At 42.3% G+C, this 18,317-nt stretch overlaps 1 protein-coding gene across 5 annotated transcripts in view; it reads right to left on the bottom strand.

The window, feature by feature from the left end:
* Positions 1–18,317, bottom strand: part of NUP205 (nucleoporin 205) — a 1,504,202-nt gene that overhangs the window by 510,275 nt on the left and 975,610 nt on the right. For all 5 annotated transcript variants that reach the window (XR_004540594.1, XM_033957880.1, XM_033957883.1 and 2 more), the window contains exon 29: positions 12,964–13,234. Coding sequence is in view for 4 of the 5 variants with exons in the window: in XM_033957880.1 (XP_033813771.1) it covers positions 12,964–13,234 (271 nt within the window). In the remaining variant the exon portion in view is untranslated. The remainder of the gene's footprint in view (positions 1–12,963; positions 13,235–18,317) is intronic.

The following is an 18,317-nucleotide window of genomic DNA, read 5'->3' as shown; positions in this document are numbered from 1 at the left end:
ACCCTGTTCCTATTACAAAGAGCCAACAGGCAGGGCAAGGCAGAGAGAGAAGGGCAGAAACCATAATACCTGATTTAGGGCACTATAATCCCTTTTATAATTCCTTGGGCAGTTCTCCAGTAAAGCCTCTGGTAAAGAAAACTAGCCCAGGAAGGGTTAAGGAAAGGGGCGAGGTCGACAGGCAAGACGAACCCAGAGGGAGAGTGGGAACGAGCCTGCAGCATAAAACCAACACACCTGGGAACACTCAGGGGAACTCAGGAACTGCAAGAGAGAGACGTGGCGTGCAGAGCAGGAAGGAAACAGCTGGGAGTTTTCTTTCACAGTCCCGGGCTAAAGAACAGGCTGTCCTACAGCCCTCACAAATTAACAAACTTCTGGCTCCCAGGCAGAAGCTCAAGGGAGGAGAAAGGCTTCCAGAGCAGGGCTGGCCGGTAGCTGCCCCTGAAGGGAATTCCTATCCAGCCTCAGAGAGCGGGGAGTCCCTAATGGAGATAGATATAGAGGTCTCTGAAGGAAGTGAAATGGAGTGCAGTCTGGCAGCCTGGGATCTCCTATCCAATCACAGTCAATAAGGTAATGAATGGGGGGAGGGGAATAAAAGTTAACGTCTTTCTGTGCAGCGTTCTTTGTCCCTTAGGCAGGACTGTACGGAAGTGTGAATGGGTCAATTAGAGCCCAAGAGATAGGCCTTGCATAGAGAGTGAAGGAGGTGGGAACCCTAATTAACTTCCAAGAAAAGCCTGAATGGGAATTCAGTGACATGACGTTACAGAGCCCTGAATAGGGGAACTTTTGGGTGGGGACTTAAACCAGTCAGAAAAGGGTGGATGGTTCCCCAGCCCCTGCCCCAGGAGCATAAGGGTAGTGGGGGCATTGTACTTCAGGTGGGTCAGGTGGGAAAAGCTTCCTGAAGTATCCACAGGCACAATTGGTGAAACTGAATAAAAAATAAATGTTTTGTTTATTTTTGGTTTATCTGCCTGAACAACAGTCTGGACTCTCTTATAAAGGGGAAGCATTGCTGATGTATAATTTGTTTCAAGTCCACTCAGCCATGAGGGACTACTTGAGACCCAGTGCCTTGAACTGGGGATAATAAAAAGAAAAATCTGAACTTTACCAAGTGAGCAGTGTATGCTATTTTCTACTGGGATTATCCAGCGGGAGTCCTCCAGGGAGCGCTCCATTCTGCGCCTGGGGCGGGAGCCGGGTTGCCTACGCTAGGCTTATCCCTGGCCCCGCCACAATAGCAAGCTTGTATTGTATATACATTCCAGTTTTCAATTATGACAAATACTGATAATCTAGTCAAATATCCACAATTTGGTTCATTTTTAATTTGGCAAAAATGTTATTTGTCTGTAAGACAGGGGAGGCTAAAAGATGTATATACATTTGATTAAAGAAAATATATATATATATTATAGAATAAAATCTATTGCAACACAAAAAGAAATACATTTATGTTGAAAAACAAGAAACAGCTAAGAAAGCAAAGTTGCTTACCTGTAACAGGTGTCCTCTGTAGAAAGCAGGGGAATGCAGGCACACTTGTTGGTGAAGTCACTTACAAAATGGGGGGGATCACTGCTAGGGGTAAGTAACCTTGAAAGAGACCTGGGAGTGATGGTAGACACAACATTGAAGGCGTCGGCACAGTGCGCCACAGCCTCAAGGAAAGCAAACAAAATGTTGAGTATCATTAAGAAGGGTATCACGACCAGGACGAAGGAAGTCATCTTGCCATTGTATCGTGCAATGGTGCGCCCGCATCTGGAATACTGTGTCCAGTACTGGTCGCCGTACCTCAAGAAGGACATGGCAGTACTTGAGGGAGTCCAGAGAAGAGCAACTAAGCTGATAAAGGGTATGGAAAATCTCTCATATACTGACAGACTAAAAAAGTTGGGGCTGTTCTCCCTGGAGAAGCAGAGACTTAGAGGAGACATGATAGAAACCTTCAAGATCCTAAAGGGCATAGAAAAAGTAGACAGGGACAGATTTTTCAAATTATGGGGAACCACAAGTACAAGGGGGCACTCGGAGAAATTGAAAGGGGACAGGTTTAGAACAAACGCTAGGAAGTTCTTTTTCACCCAGAGGGTGGTGGATACATGGAACGCACTTCCGGAGGCTGTGGTAGGCAGGAGCACATTACAGGGCTTCAAAGAAGGTTTGGATAGGTTCCTAGAGGACAAAGGGATTGAGGGGTACAGATAGGAGTAGAGGTAGGTTATAAGGATAGGAGTAGAGGTAGGTTATAGAAATAGTCAGGGACTACTGCTCTGGCAATAGGCCTGATGGGCTGCCGCGGGAGCGGACCGCTGGGCGAGATGGACCTCTGGTCTGCCTCAGCAGAGGCAACTTCTTATGTTCTTAAGTCCTCTGACTGAGCCTGTACGCTCCCCTAGCTAAGTAAGCTTTTGAGCTTACTGGGCACTTGGAATGCGCTACCGGAGGACGTGATTGGGCAGAGTACGGTACAAGGATTCAAACAGAGACTGGACGGATTCCTGAGGGATAAAGGGATCGTGGGATACTGAGAAAGCTAACCAGAAAATAAGTATAGAAACCCGACCAGGTCGTGCATGTGCAAGACCGGAGGGCTAGGACTTTGATGGGAAGATAGGACTCAATAGGAAACCAAGGTGGCATGGGGGCCCCTTCTGGTGATTTGGACAGGTCGTGACCTGTTTGGGCTGCCGCGGGAGCGGACTGCTGGGCAGGATGGACCTATGGTCTGACCCGGCGGAGGCACTGCTTATGTTCTTATGTCTATACACTTAAAGCCCCTCCCCTCCACTTGTCAGTTTTGTCCCAGCAATGAAAGGAATGTAATGAGGGGATGGAGGGTGGGCAAGTGTGGTTGCATTCCCCTGCTGAGTACAGAGAACACCTGTTACAGGTAAGCAACTTTGCTTTCTCTGGAGACATGGGATATGCAGGCACACTTGTTGGTGAATCCCAAGCTTAAGGAAAGATTAGGGAGGTGGAAATTGTATTTTATTTAATAGGTTACATAAGACTTGAGTGACCAAAAACGAGCCTCGTGTACTAGGCTCTGACTCCGGCAGTAGTGTTTTGTAAAAAGTAAGCACCAAGGAGCAAGCTGTGGCTCGCCAATATCTTGAATGGGAATAGATTTCAAATTCTCCAATGAAGAAGGTGTAGTTCATCCCTTATGAGCTCCCATTGAACCAGGCGGTTGTAGGTTTGCTCTTATGTAACAAAAATGGATGTAATATGGTATCCAAGAGGAAAGAGTAGTTTTGATGCCAGTCTTCCTCAGGTAGCTGGAGTATAGGAAATGAAAAGTTAATGTGCCTAGCGTAATTGATCAGTTGCTGTGAGGCAAAAACGATGATAAGATATAGTTTGGTTTAGATGAACATCCGTGACAACTTTAGGAAGGAAGTTAGGATGAGTTCGAAGTTGTACTGGATTAGGGAAAATTGTTTATTTTTATTTTGTATTTCTTTTATATTGTTTTAAAAGAAGGATAATAAGTGACTAGTGCTTGAAGATAACTAATATGTCCAACTGGAGGCAATAATTGAAAGAAAAATTGTATTTCCTAAGTAAGGAAAGAAAGCAAAGTAGAACCTACTGGGTCAAACCGGCCCTGCATTAAGATCTATAAAATCAAATTCAGGTGACACGCTGAAACTGTGACCTGAATGTGAATTGTTAGTGACAATGGATAGTGGTCGTAGACGAGGTACAAACTAATGTTGTGAAGAGTAGTTGAGTAGTCGAATGTTGTGGAATGGCAATGGCTGCCGTTACTGTGATTTACATGTGCCACTTCAGTTGGCTGAAATGCACCAGTTGTCACTATGTATTATTTGAAGGAGTAGTGGTTGTTACTTAGGGTGCAGGAAAAAATGACTGTTCTGAAATAGATAACATCCTTCTACCCGACCTGCTGATTTGGAACTGTGATTGTCCAGATATGCAGACCGAGGAACCTGTCTCATTCTGATGAGCTCTCTTCATCTATTGTATGTTGTGGGCAGAGTTGGTTGCAAAGTAACTAGGCGCAAGCACAGAGCTATAACCTAGTAGTTTGGAGATGAAGGTACAGTGCACTGATTCTGCTAAACCAGGAAAATTAGAAAAAATGTGGCAGCACACATGCATCGAAGAACCTGTCTTATTTCTGGAAGACTTCATAGGAAGTCAAATAAGACTTATCTCTGACTCCATCCTACCATGATGTACTTCTAAACCACTTCCAGGAAAAATTGATTAATCTTACCATGTTAACGTAATTTTGAAAGTTTATTGTAATATCACTGTCTGTATACAGTCTCTTCCTCTGTAAACCACTAAGAACTATTTGTGGTATTATTATTATTACTGGGGTGTCTGAACAGAAGTAAACAATTCAGAAATCGTAGAAATATATATTTAATATTGACTTTGGTATCAAATTATTTGTGACAAGCCAATCATCCGCAAGCCAGTTTGGATGACTGGTGCCCTAAAGAATCCCTGAGGCTGCTGTAAGGATGCTATCCTAGCAGTCCTAAGTAAATCTGTGGTAGCCGTATTAGGAACAGATGAACAGAATGTAGCAGAGTTGTCCGAAGGTTGAATTTTTTTTTTTTTAAGGATGGGACATCTCTTAACAGTACCATAGATGAATGTATGTTTCAGGTTTCATAAGGCATGCATTTTTTATCGGAGACTGAGATGGTATCAGCTCAGTGTCATACAATATGTAGACTCCTTCTTGGAGGTATTTGAAGATTGGTAGTACATTAAGGAGCATTTGCAACCATAGTGAAATGTGAAGGTAGGGATTGAGGACTAGGTGACTATTTGACCCATGTCATCAAGGGAATGGAAAGTCTATGAACTACTGAAAATGTCTTGCTCACATGTAATGGATGTAGAAAAAAAAGTGATACTATTCCCAGCTTTCCGCAGAAGACTATGCTGATCCAACCGTATGAGGGTGGATGAATTGGAACTGATGAAAAATAAATAAGAGAGCTTGTCTGAACAAAGTAACAAGCTAAAGCTAAAAAGATGAACGGAGGTGTTCAAGATGAACACAACAAAGAAGCTGATTGCAGTAGACACCTGAGGTGAAGAAACATAGGCCTGTTTGTGAGTGTGTTGACTGCTCACACAGAAGTCCGAGATATGAGAATGAATGGTGTAAATGTGAGAAAGAAAATGGTGTACAGAGGATGCTCCATCCGATTGGAAAATACTAAGACCAGGTCTAAACAAATGGGGAAAGCGTGACAGGCTTCCAGGAATGAATAAAGGCTAATATGCATAGGAAACTAGAAGACGGAGAGATAATGTCTGTCTCCTGATGTATGGAAAGCTTTGATAGCACTGAGGAGATATGACTGAAGTAGGAAAAGGTGCAAAAGATAGTTAAGCACCAATATTAGAAGGCAAGTTATCAGACCCAGAGTGTGAAGGTCACAGTGGGGCAAGGGAAAAGAAAAATAGTAGACCTTGTAAAACGCTGTGTTCTTTGTGGGGTTTTGCTTTTTTTTTTTTGTGTACAAGCTCACTCAAAGTGGCTTACACAATTGGTGAAATGTAGCTGGGGCAGTCACAAGGAGCAGCACAGCCTAGTAACCTACTACATGAGGATGCTGAGAGAAACACTACAGCAGCAGATAGTGAAAAAGAGAGTAGAATAGCTTTAGAGAAGCTTGGGGTAGTACTTTAGAGAAGCTCTTAGTAGTAAGTTATCAAAAGTGAGAGTTCATCTTGATCTGCAGAAGATACTTGTGCTAAGGGGGTGCAGAAAAGAAGGTCTGACCTTGGAAGAGCTCTGTTTATCTTCTATATCCTGCAAATATTAATTCAAAATGCATTAGAAATTGTTGGTCAGGCTCCACTGGAATTTGGTTGTGAAACTAAGATAGTACCTGAGCAGAGAAAAACTAAAAGAACTCCTCATTCTTTGCATGAGACAGTGACTTGGGTGATTTACAGCCCTTAGTATTTGCACTGATTAACATAATAAAAGCAGGCCCCATTTGGTAAACAGAAAAAACATACTGGAAAAATATATTTGGAGGATCTGGAGCAGATTCAAAAAATGTCCAGAAAAATGGCAGGAGGAAGCAGGGTATATGGAAAAAAGCTAAAGTAAAATTTTATTTTATTTATTTATTTTTAATTTAGGTTCTCCTAAGGTGCCTCAATCTTCTTTTAGTTTTGTTTGATTATTTTCTCTAAGCAGGGACCATATAGTATATGTTAGCTGCCTTTAATCGCTATAAAAAAGATAAACAGTAGAAGTAGGGTGAGAGCAGCAGTTCCGAAAGTGGAGACCTGGCCGTCCTCAAGCTTACCGCCATTCTCACCAAAACTGGGTGTGGGAAGATGGTAGAAGATAAGTTGTTTTGAAAGAAAAATCACCTCCAGACAATATCTTCTTCGGATAGAGAGCTGATGCCACTAATGAAGGAGTTGAACAGCGTTTCAGCGTTGGGATCTCTTTTTAGTTTTGGCCTGCCTAGTCTGCAATTTTTTTTTTCTTAGGCAGCATTGGCGGCAGTTGGCTTCCCTCCCCTTGCGGTACTTAGACAGGGCCCTGGGGGGAGGGAGCAAGCTGCAAAGTCTGTGGCTATGGATCTTCGTGGAACTGTTGGCTTGAAGCACTGAAAGAGAACTGCCACCTATCGCGGTTTGTCAGAGAAAGGAAAAAACAAACTCTGTACAGGTCCTTTCACCTACCTTCAAAACTACTGACACTGTTTCTGTAGGCTGCAGTAGAAAAAAACACTGTTGTGTGAGGGCTGTTTTTTTTTTTTTTTTTTAAGGGAGATTAGTGCTGGTTGAAAGCAAGCACTGAAATCTTGTCCTCTGTTGGCTTGCCAAGTCTGCTGTGTTCTTGGTCTCTTGACGGCTTTGGCGATAAGTGGCTTTACTGCCCTTGCGGTACCGAGTAAGGGCCCTGGGGGGAGGGAGCAAATGGCACTTTGGGCTTCCATGGTGCTTGCTTAGGAGTTCCAGTGCAAAGAGTCGATGTTGTCTGTTGGCTAGAGCTCCGTGTCAAAGACACTGGTGCCAGAGGTAATGGTGGTCTCGTTCCATCCTGATGAGGTTAAAATCTTATTGCCTGTTGATTCTACTGTTTTTTGTTTTTCCAGATGGCATCGGTGGCTGTTGGCTTCCCTCCCCTTGCGTTACCGAAACAGAGCCCGGGGGGGTGGAGGGAGCAAGTGGAAGTCTTCGACGGTACATCTGAAGTGCCCCTGAGTGGGAACCGCCATCCATTGCGGCTCTCCATTGCGACCGAAAAACACCTCCCAGTCCTAGCGCCTACATGTAAGAAACCGGCACTCTGGATTAACATTTAACGCTACAGGATTTTTTATTTATTAGCTGTGAAGTCCTCTCTGTTTTCGAAGACTGATGATGTAATGTTTTTTATTTTTTTTTAAGAGATTTGAGTAGTCGCTGTACAGTTACTCAGTTTAAATTTCAAACCCTCTTTATTTTCTTAATGAACTAATTAATTTTATCTAAGGGAAAAGTTAAAACTAAATCTTATTAAACGAAGAATTATTTTGTGAAGAGAGAAGGGAGAGCTGCGACCTTTCAGGAGCGGCAGAAGAAAAAACTAACAAGTGGAGGGAAGGGGCTGTAGGTGTAGGGACCTGTACATGAGCAATAAACTCAAAAACTTACTTAGCTAAGGGAGTGTACCGACGCACAGGCTCAGTCAGAGGAAACAAGTGTGCCTGCATATCCCCTGCTTGTCTCCAGAGAAACTAGCATGTGGACATTCTGCATCCTCTTAAGAAATAATGCTGCTCTAAAATAAGACACTGTACCGGTTTTCAGAATGAAGTCCAGAAATTTTTGCAGAATGATATGAAGGGAGGAATCTCCTATGCAAGAAAATCCCACCGGAATGGTCTCAGTACCAGAAGAAGCTCTGAGATCCATCCAACATTAGGTTATATTGGGACTGTCCAAGCATGGGGAATGTTAGTGACTGCTTTTGATCAGTCCAAACAGACTGACTCAAAAGATATATATACTTTTGATTTAAAAAATAAAACAACCCCCCCACACTAAAAATATTGTAGAATAAAATCTATTGCAACACAAAAAGAAATAAATTTTATGTTCAGATCCTACTTCTCTGGCAGAACTTCTACAGTACATTTCAACAACTCAGTCTCTACGTCCTTTCAAAACAATTTTGGCATTCTTCAAGGTTCCATATTATCTCCATTGTTCTTTAACATCTATCTCGTGCCATTATTAACCCTCTATCAGTCAACTGGCTTTTCAGTTTTCGCCTATGTCAATGATATCCAAATTCTTCGTAGCATCATCCCTCCAATCTAAATGACATTGTTTCCATTAACTCTAAATTAGACAAAATCCAAGATTGGTTAAACTCTAATATGCTTTTGCTTAGCATTAAGAAAACAACCTGTGTTCTTTTCCCATGGAAAGATGGCTTACGACTTGTAGCATTATTGTCCATTACAAATATCCCAATCAAATCTACTTCCTCAATTAAAATTTTAGGTGTCATCATTGACAACAAACTAACCTACGTCCCCAAACCAGCGCTCTTGATAAAAACTACTTTTACAAACTCAGAATGATAAGGTCCTTAGTTCCTCTCTTAGATTCTCATTCTCTCAATATTCTGATTCATTCCCTTGTCATTTCAAAAATCGATTATTGCAATTCATTACTGTATATAGAGGGTTATGTCAAAAAGACATTAGACATCTTCAACTGATTCAAAACTTGGCCATTAAAATTATCACAAATTCAAAAAGATATGATCATAATAATAATAATAACAGCTTATATACTGCAATACCGTTACGTTCTATGCGGTTTACAGAAGATTAAGCAAAGGTAACAAATTGAATTGACTTTAAGAGGGGAGGAAGAAAGAGAATTAATAGGACAGGAAATTCATTGTTGAGGAGAGAGTGATCAAAAGGACAAGTTAATCGCTATAGAGGGGAGAGAGAAGAGAGGATCAGTTGTCTAGATGCTTTAGAACAAGTGTGTTTTTAGACGTTTCCTAAATTCCTCATAAGTAGTGGGCGAAAGCAATTGTTCTAGGTCTTTACCCCATGATGCTGCTTGGTGTGAGAGAAGGTGTTCATGGTGTTTTTTCAGTTTACAACCTCGAACTGGGGGGGAAACAAAATTGGAATGTGAGCTTCTCTTGTGTCTGTTGGCTGAGAAGAAGAAAAGGTCAGTTGTGTATTTAGGGGAAAGTCCGTGTAGTGCTTTAAAGCAGAAGCAGGCAAATTTAAACTTTATGCGTGCCGCCATTGGAAGCCAATGTAGCTGCCGGTAGTAGGGTGTCATGTGGTCAAACTTCCTCAGCCCAAAGATCAGTCTGACTGCTGCATTTTGCATCAATTGTAAACATTGCATATTCTTTTGGGAAATTGCTAAACAAGCGATGTTACAGTAGTCAAGTAGACTTAGTACGAGGGATTGGACTAGGGTTCTGAATGCCAATGTATCAAAGTAAGCTTTAATGGATCTGAGTTTCCAGAGAGTAAAGAATCCCTTTCTGATTAAGGAGTCTACCTGGTCTTTCATGGTTAGGCATTGATCCAAAGTTACACCTAGTATCTTAATGGTGGGCTGGATAGGGTAACTAAGTTTATTGATACATAGTGGTGATTTGGTGTCAAGCGGATGTGGCGAAGCAACGAAGAAAGTTGTTTTTTCTGAATTAAGTTTGAGCCTAAAGTTTGTCATCCAGTGCTTCATCATGTTTATGGCTTCTGAAGCTTTGGGAATAGTTTCAGAAACAAAGATGGGATTGAATGCCTGAAGCAATCGGACTGTAACTTTGCAGAATCAGATTCTGCCAAGGCAGAACTACTAAACAAATATTTCTGCTCAGTCTTCACATGTGAAGCACCGGGAGATGGTCCACAGCTTCAGACAGGAGATAACCAGAAAGACCCGTTTCAAGATTTCGAATTTACGCCCAGTAGCGTCTACAACGAACTATCAAGACTCAAAGTAAACAAAGCCATGGGACCGGACAACCTACACCCCAGGGTGCTCAGGGAGTTAAGTGAAGTCCTGGCGGAACCATTATCTGTGCTTTTCAATCTTTCCCTACGAACAGGAAGAGTCCCTTTGGACTGGAAAACCGCCAACGTAATCCCACTCCACAAAAAGGGCTGCAGGACAGAGACAGCAAACTACAGACCAGTGAGTCTCACATCTATAGTGTGTAAGCTCATGGAAACACTGATCAAACGGAATCTTGACACAATCCTAGATGAGGAAAACCTATGTGATCCCCATCAACACGGGTTCACACAGGGTAGATCCTGCCAATCCAATCTTATTAGCTTTTTTGACTGGGTTACTAGACAACTGGATGCCGGAGAGTCACTGGACGTGGTATATTTGGACTTCAGTAAAGCATTTGATAGCATCCCACACCGAAGGTTATTGAACAAGCTGAAATCGATAGGATTAGGAGACACTCTAACTACATGGGTTGGGGACTGGCTGAGCGGTAGACTACAGAGGGTGGTGGTGAACGGTACCCTGTCAGAAGCGTCGGACGTGCTCAGTGGAGTGCCGCAGGGCTCAGTCTTGGGCCCGATTCTATTCAACTTATTCATAAGAGATATGACGCAAGGACTTAGAGGAAAGGTATCACTGTTCGCTGACGACGCCAAAATTTGCAACATAGTAGGCAAAAGCTTGTTACCTGATAATATGACACAGGACCTACTGCTGCTGGAACGATGGTCAACGACTTGGCAGCTAGGCTTCAATGCTAAAAAATGCAAGGTAATGCACCTGGGTAAGAGAAACCCGCGCAGAACTTATGCACTAAATGGTGAGACCTTGGTTAGGACCACGGCAGAACGTGATCTAGGGGTGATCATTAGTGAGGACATGAAGGCTGCCAATCAAGTGGAGAAGGCTTCCTCCAGGGCAAGACAAATGATGGGTTGTATCCGTAGAGGTTTTGTCAGCAGGAGACCTGAAGTCATTATGCCGTTTTACAGATCCATGGTGAGGCCTCACTTGGAGTACTGTGTTCAATTCTGGAGACCACACTACCGTAAGGACATGCTGAGGATCAAGTCGGTTCAGCGAATGGCCACCAGGATGGTCTTGGGGCTCAAGGATCTCACGTATGAAGAAAGACTAAAAAAGTTGCGGCTGTACTCACTTGAGGAACGAAGAGAGAGGGGAGACATGATTGAAACATTTAAGTACATCACGGGTCGCATCGAGTCGGAAGATGATATCTTCTGTCTCATGGGAGGGAAGTTTCATGGAGACTCCAGAAAGTACTTCTTCACCGAAAGAGTGGTGGATCAGTGGAACAGACTCCCACTGCAGGTGATTGAGGCAAGCAGCGTGACGGATTTTAAGAGAAAATGGGATGCTCACGTGGGATCTTTAAGGGAGTGAATTCAGGGGGGCGGATACTTGGAATGGGCAGACTTGGTGGGCTATAGCCCTTTTCTACCACCATTTTCTATGTTTCTATGAATTAGCGAATGGGATGATAATCGTAAAGTCATCTGCATAACTAAATAGTTTTATTCTCAGCTGGGTTAGCTGCGTGCCCAGTGAGGACATATAGACGTTGAAGAGCAATGGAGAAAGTGGAGACCCTTGTGGCACACCGGATGGGTTGCTCCAGGTGTTTGAAAGCTCATAATTAAAACGTACCTGATAAGTGTGGGATATAAGGAAGCCACGGAACCAGTTCAGCACCTCATCCCTGATACCAATAGCGTCTAGGCATTGCAGCAGTTTCTCGTGGTCTACTAGATCAAAGGCAGAACTCATATTGAATTGCATAACCAGGGCATTAAGGCCCTTACTAAACAGTAGGCGCAGATTGTCTAAAATAGCCGCAATTACTGTCTCAGTACTGAATAATGGTCTAAAACCGGATTAAGTTTCATATAGGAGAGAGAACTGATCAAGATAATCTATCATGTCACCCAGTTACTAAAGAAAGCACACTGGTTGCCCATCCCACATCGGATAACATATAAAATTGCTCTCTTAACTTTTAAAACTCAAAAGTCTAACGAGCCTGCATTCATAGATAGACTCCTAATCCCATATGATCCTCACAGAGCTTTAAGATCTGCTTCTCAACACACTCTCTATGTTCCTTCACTAAAAATTATCAGCACCCGTCGTTCCTCCATCTTTTCTGTCACAGCCCCATCAACCTGGAATTCCCTCCCAGCATATATCAGAGCAGAACAAAACACTGATAAATTCAAGAGTAGTTTAAAATGCTTTCTTTTTAAAGATGCCTACAATTGATTTATCCTTTTTCACTATTTTATTCCTTTAACTGATCCCCCCCCCCACTTCTCCCTTTGTTTTTACCCTTTTTTGTTCTCTTTTCTTTACTAATTGTAGTTCTTCCCTTTTATCCTTGTGTGTTTTTACCCCCCCCCCCCTTCATGCCAAGTTTGTTTAGTCTGTTTACATCTTGATTGCTATTGGATGTAAGTACACTTCTCCCTCCGGATTCGCTGTATAAGGGATTAACAGACCCACAAATACAGAAAAACTGGGAATAACTTTTTCATATGTTATTCACAGTTTTCTATTAAAAACCATTGTGAATATGGTGAAACTGCAAATAACATTATGGGAGACTGGCCTGTTCCTGAAGGAGAGGCAAAACACGGTAAAGAAAGTGCTGGGAATCAGCGATTTCTCTATGCAAGCTGATGTAATTGGGGGGGATGAGCCAGCAAGCTAAAAAACGTGAACGCTGAAACTGTGAATACGGAGAGAGAAGTGTACCCCATTTTATATTTTAATGTACAACGCTTCAAATTTTATGATTAGTGTTTAATCTAATTTTAATAAAACTATGAACTAAACTATGAAGAAACAGCTAAGAAACTAGCATATGGACATTCTGCATCCAATTAAGAAATAATGTTGCTCTAAAATGAGGCACTGTACCGGTTTTCAGAATGAAGTCCAGCAGTTTTTGCAGAATTATATGAAGGGAGGAATCTCCTATGCAAGAAAATCCAACCGGAATGACCTCAGTACCAGAAGAGGCTCTGAAAGATCCATCCAACATCAGGTTATATTGAGACTGTCCAAGCATGGGAAATGTTAGTGACTGCTTTTGATTTGTGCGAACAGACTGACTCAGTTGGACAGTCAGAGTGAACACAGCCCCAGCTACGACTGGCATCAACTCCTGCATTGCGCTGTCATCTAGAATCTAATGAGAAAACAAAACAGAGAAGTACCTTTTAATGTAAATATAAGTGTAACAGCAACTGAGTTTAGTACTTAAAAACAGAAGGTCCAATATTCAAAGGATGTATGTTCCTTGGGCTCCTTTTATTAAGGTGCGCTAATGGATTTAGCATGCACTAAATGCTATTTATTTATTTATTTATTTATTTATTTAGATTTATATCCCGTTCTCCCAGTAGCTCAGAACGGTCTACAAGTAAACATACACAGTAGAAGTAATTAGGCAAATAAGATGTACAATAGGTTTAGGTGCTTGGACATACAAAATTGTGCAGTATTTATCAGGGTACAAACAATTTTTCAGAGTACAGACAATTTATCAGAGTACAGACTAAGAGAGGACTATACTGAAATTTAGGAGAAGTTAAATAGGGGAGAGAAGAGTGAGGTGGGGTTTAAGGGGGGGTGTAGACTGAGGGAGATCTTTAGTTGAAGAGGAGGGTCTTTACCATTTTACGGAAAGTCAATAAAGAGTTCTGTTGCCTGAGTTGGGGGGGGAGTTTATTCCAGAGATGTGGGATGAAGTGGCTGTAGGATCGTTTGCGGGCAGTTTCTGAGAGGAGGGACCTTCCAGGGGGAATGCATAGGCGTATTTCCGATTTTGAGCGGAGGGAGCGAGTGGGGGTGTAGATGGGAAGCTTAGATTTTATGTAGGAGGGGGTGGTGGCATAAATTCTCTTGTGGGCTACTGCTAGGGCCTTGAAAGCACAGCGCTGGCTAATTGGGAGCCAGTGTTCAGCGCGGAGTGCTGGGGAGACGGGATCATGGTAGTTGAGGTTGTGTAGGAGGCGGATAGCTGCATTTTGGACACGTTGGAGGCGTTTGAGATTATTTTTGGTTAGTCCATTAAATAGGGAGTTACAGTAATCCATTCTGGAGAGGACATATGCGTAGAGGAGTTGGGCGAGGTCAGGTGTGGAGATGTAGGGTTTGATCCTTTTCAGTTGGCGGAGGTAGTAGAAGGAGGTGGAGATTACTTGGGATATGTGGGCAGATAGGGATAAGTGTCCATCTAAAGTTACTCCTAGGCTGCGTACTTGATCTGTTGCCGTTAGTAGAGTGGAGTCCCATGCTAGGGGCATCTTAGCATTTAGCACACATTAATGATTACATGCATGAAATCCATTAGCACACCTTAGCACAAGGAGCCCTTTTGTGAGAAATATAACAAGAAATAACTTTATAATATAAGAGTGTATATAGTCATATATTATTTATCAAACAGTTGCATGGTGTTATATCGACCCCCAGGACAGACGGAGGAAACAGACTCAGAAACGTTAGAGGAAATTAAACAAGAATGTAAGACAGGCAATGTAGTAATCATGGGAGACTTCAATTTCCCGGGGATAGACTGGAACCTGGGTACCTCCAACTGTGGCAAGGAGGCCAAGTTCCTGGAGGTGCTAGGGGATTGCTTCCTGGAACAAATGGTAAGAGAGCCGACAAGAAAAAACGCCACCTTGGAATTGGTCCTAAATGGCCTTACGGGACCGACAAAAGAAGTAGAAGTCACGGTCCCACTGGAGATGAGCGATCACAACATGATCAACTTTAAACTTGATATCGGGAAAGGAAAATGTGCCAAAACCTTAAACTTTAAAAAGGGTTAATATGATAGCATGAGAGCCATGGTGAAACGACGGCTCAAAAATAAGGTGGACAAAGTTAAAAAGGTACTGAAAAATGCTATCACGGAAGCACAAAATCTCTACATTCCGCAGATTTCCAAAGAAAGGAAAACTAAAGGCAAAGGAGAACCGGCATGGCTTACTAGACAGGTGAAGGAAGCCATACAAAAAAAGAAGGAAACGCATGAAAACAACTGAAGCTTGGAACAAACATAAAGATGATCAAAAGAAATGTCACAAGGCGGTGAGGGATGCCAAAAAGGACTATGAGGAGAAAACAGCGCAAGAGGCCAAAAACTTTAAGCCCTTCTTTAGATACGTAAAAGGGAAAAAACCTGCAAAAGAGGCGTTGGGACTGCTGGACAACCAGGGAAGAAAAGGGTACATTAAGTAAGAAAAACAAATTGCAGACAGACTAAATTCCTTCTTTGTGTCTGTCTTTACGAAGGAGGACACCGCAACAATGCCAGAAGCAGTGGAAGTGTTCAAAGGAGTAACAGAAGACAGCCTCACCACAGTAAAAGTGGACTTGGACCAGATATACTACCAGATCGACAAACTTAAGTGACAAATCCCCTGGACCGGATGGAATTCACCCGAGAGTCTTAAAAGAACTGAAGGTTGAAATCAGAGAACTACTGCAAAAACTTGCCAACCTGTCAATTAGAACTGGACAGATACCGGACGACTGAAAGATAGCGAATGTCATGCCAATTTTCAAAAAAGGATCAAGAGGAGAACCTGGCAACTACAGACCTGTGAGTCTTATGTCTCTCCCTGGAAAGATGTTTGAAGCACTGATTAACGATAGCATAGTCTGGCACTTGGATACACACAACCTGATGAGAGCTAGTCAACATGGTTTCAGGAAAGGGAAATCATGTTTGACAAATTTACTTCAATTTTTTGAGACCGTGAATAAACAAATTGATAGTGGAGAACTGGTGGACATAATATACTTGGACTTCCAGAAAGCATTCGACAAGGTTCCACATGAAAGACTTCTCAGGAAGCTACAAAGTATGGAATAGAGGGGGATATACAATGATGGATAGGTAAATGGCTGGAGAACAGAAAGCAGAGAGTGGGCATAAATGGGAATTTCTCAGACTGGGAGAAAGTGACTAGCGGTGTGCCCCAGGGCTCGGTACTTGGGCCAATCTTATTTAATTTTTCCATCAATGACCTAGAGGAAGGAACATCCAGTGAGATCATCAAGTTTGCAGATAACACAAAGCTATGCCGGGCAATCAGATCGCAGAAGGATAGTGAGGAACTCCAGAGCGACTTGTGAAGTTAGAGAAATGGGCAGAGAAATGGCAGATGAAGTTTAATGTGGAAAAGTGCAAAGTAATGCATTTAAGCAGAAAGAACAAGGAACACGAGCATAGAATGTCAGGAGCAACTCTGGGTAAGAGTGAACAAGAAAAGGACCTGGGCGTACTGATAGATAGGATGCTGAAACTGTCAGCACAATGCGCGGCGGCAGCAAAGAAAGCAAACAGAATGTTAGGCATGATAAAGAAGGGAATCACGAATAGATCGGAGAGGGTTATAATGCCGCTTTATAGAGCGATGGTCAGACCACACTTGGAATACTGTGTCCAACATTGGTCTCCCAACCTAAAGAAGAATATAAAACGGTTGGAGAGAGTGCAGAGACGAGCAATGAAGCTAGTAAAAGGTATGGAGAAACTGGAATATGAGGAACGACTCAAGAGACTGGGATTGTTCTCCCTTGAGAAAAGGAGACTGCGAGTGGATATGATCGAGACTTTCAAACTACTGAAAGGAATCGACAACATAGAGCAGGAAAAAAAATTATTTACAATGTCCAATTTGACACGAACAAGAAGACATGGAATGAAGCTAAAGGGGGACAAGTCCAAGACAAATATCAGGAAGTTCTACTTCACACAAAGAGTGGTTGACACCTGGAATGCTCTCCCAGAGGAGGTTATAGCGGAAGCGACTGTCCTAAGATTTAAAAGCAAACTAGATGCACATCTCCTTATGAGAGGCATAGAGGGATATGGGTGACTAATAATTACGTCAGGTGTATACCTGGCTGGGCCTCCACGTGTGCAGATCGCCGGACTTGATAGACCAAAGGTCTGATCCGGAGTTGGCGCTTCTTATGAGCTTATGTTCTAATTATTGTAGGATGTAATAATATACATACTGTATAGAGACAGTGAGAGAAAGGTATTAACACATAATTTAGGGAATAGATAACATAGCACACACACACACAAATTCATTGATACATTAATGTGTGCACAAAGGGTAATGTCAGGAACAGGGACTTGTATATGGTTACAGGCATTATATGGATATATACAGTAACACCTTGGCTTGCAAGTAACTTGGTTTGCAAGTGTTTTGCAAGACAAGCAAAACATTTTATTAAATTTTAACTTGATATACAAGCAATGTCTTGCAATACAAGAACATACAGTACACACACATCACAACTGAGCCGATGGTTCTCTCTCTGATGCTTCAAGAGTGTAGTGACTGTTCTAAATAAGCAAAGTTTTGCAATACGAGTACATACAGTATATACACGTCACATCATCACAACTGAGCCGATGGTTCTTCTCTCTCTGACACTGCAAGAGGGTAGTGACTGTTCTAAACAAGCAAAGTCTTGCAATACATTACATTAGTGATTTCTATTCCACCTTTACCTTGCGGTTCAAGGTGGATTACGATTACATACAGTATGCACACGTCACATCATCACAACTGAGCTGATGGTTCTTCTCTCACTGACACTGCAACATTAAACTGTAACGTGAAAAGGGGGAACCATGGATAACACTGGCAGTTGAACTATGAGTCAGCAAGTTGCTGATCATGGACAGAAGTGAGGAGGTAGTGGACAGAAGGAGGCAGTGAGGGTCTGCAGAACAAAGATACGGGAGTTGAGCATCTGGGCATCAGGGCTGTTGAAAGTGGGGGGCATACTGACACAAGTCTTATAAAATGTAAGGAAAACTGTAAACAGGAGTGCTAAACGTGGGGTACTTCTGTTGAGGGGATAGGTTGTGAGCCACTTTTGTCTTTCCCAATGAAACAAGTGGAAAGGATTTGATGGACAGAAAAATTATGTTCAGAAAGAATATAAACTGATGCTGAAAAAGGGAAGGGTGTGCCTGCCTTTGTTGGACACCCTTCTTGCAAGAAGCATAACAATAAACTTCTTTGCTGCTTCATGTGTATACCTGTGAGCGTTTCTAATATGTTGAAAGATATTCTCGCAAATTGGCCCCTTTGAAAATTTACTAGGGTTGAGTGCATACATCTTTAATCAAAATTTCATTGAACTCTTAAATTTAGGAGCATAAAATGTGGGTGGAAACAGGACTGGATTTAAGGTAGGGAAAAGAAGTTAAGAGTTTAGAATAGATT

Source organism: Geotrypetes seraphini, chromosome 9, assembly GCF_902459505.1.
Source record: "Geotrypetes seraphini chromosome 9, aGeoSer1.1, whole genome shotgun sequence".
Lineage (NCBI taxonomy): Eukaryota > Metazoa > Chordata > Amphibia > Gymnophiona > Dermophiidae > Geotrypetes > Geotrypetes seraphini.
The sequence above is the reverse complement of the archived record's forward strand: the minus strand, read 5'-3'. Positions and strand labels throughout refer to the sequence as shown.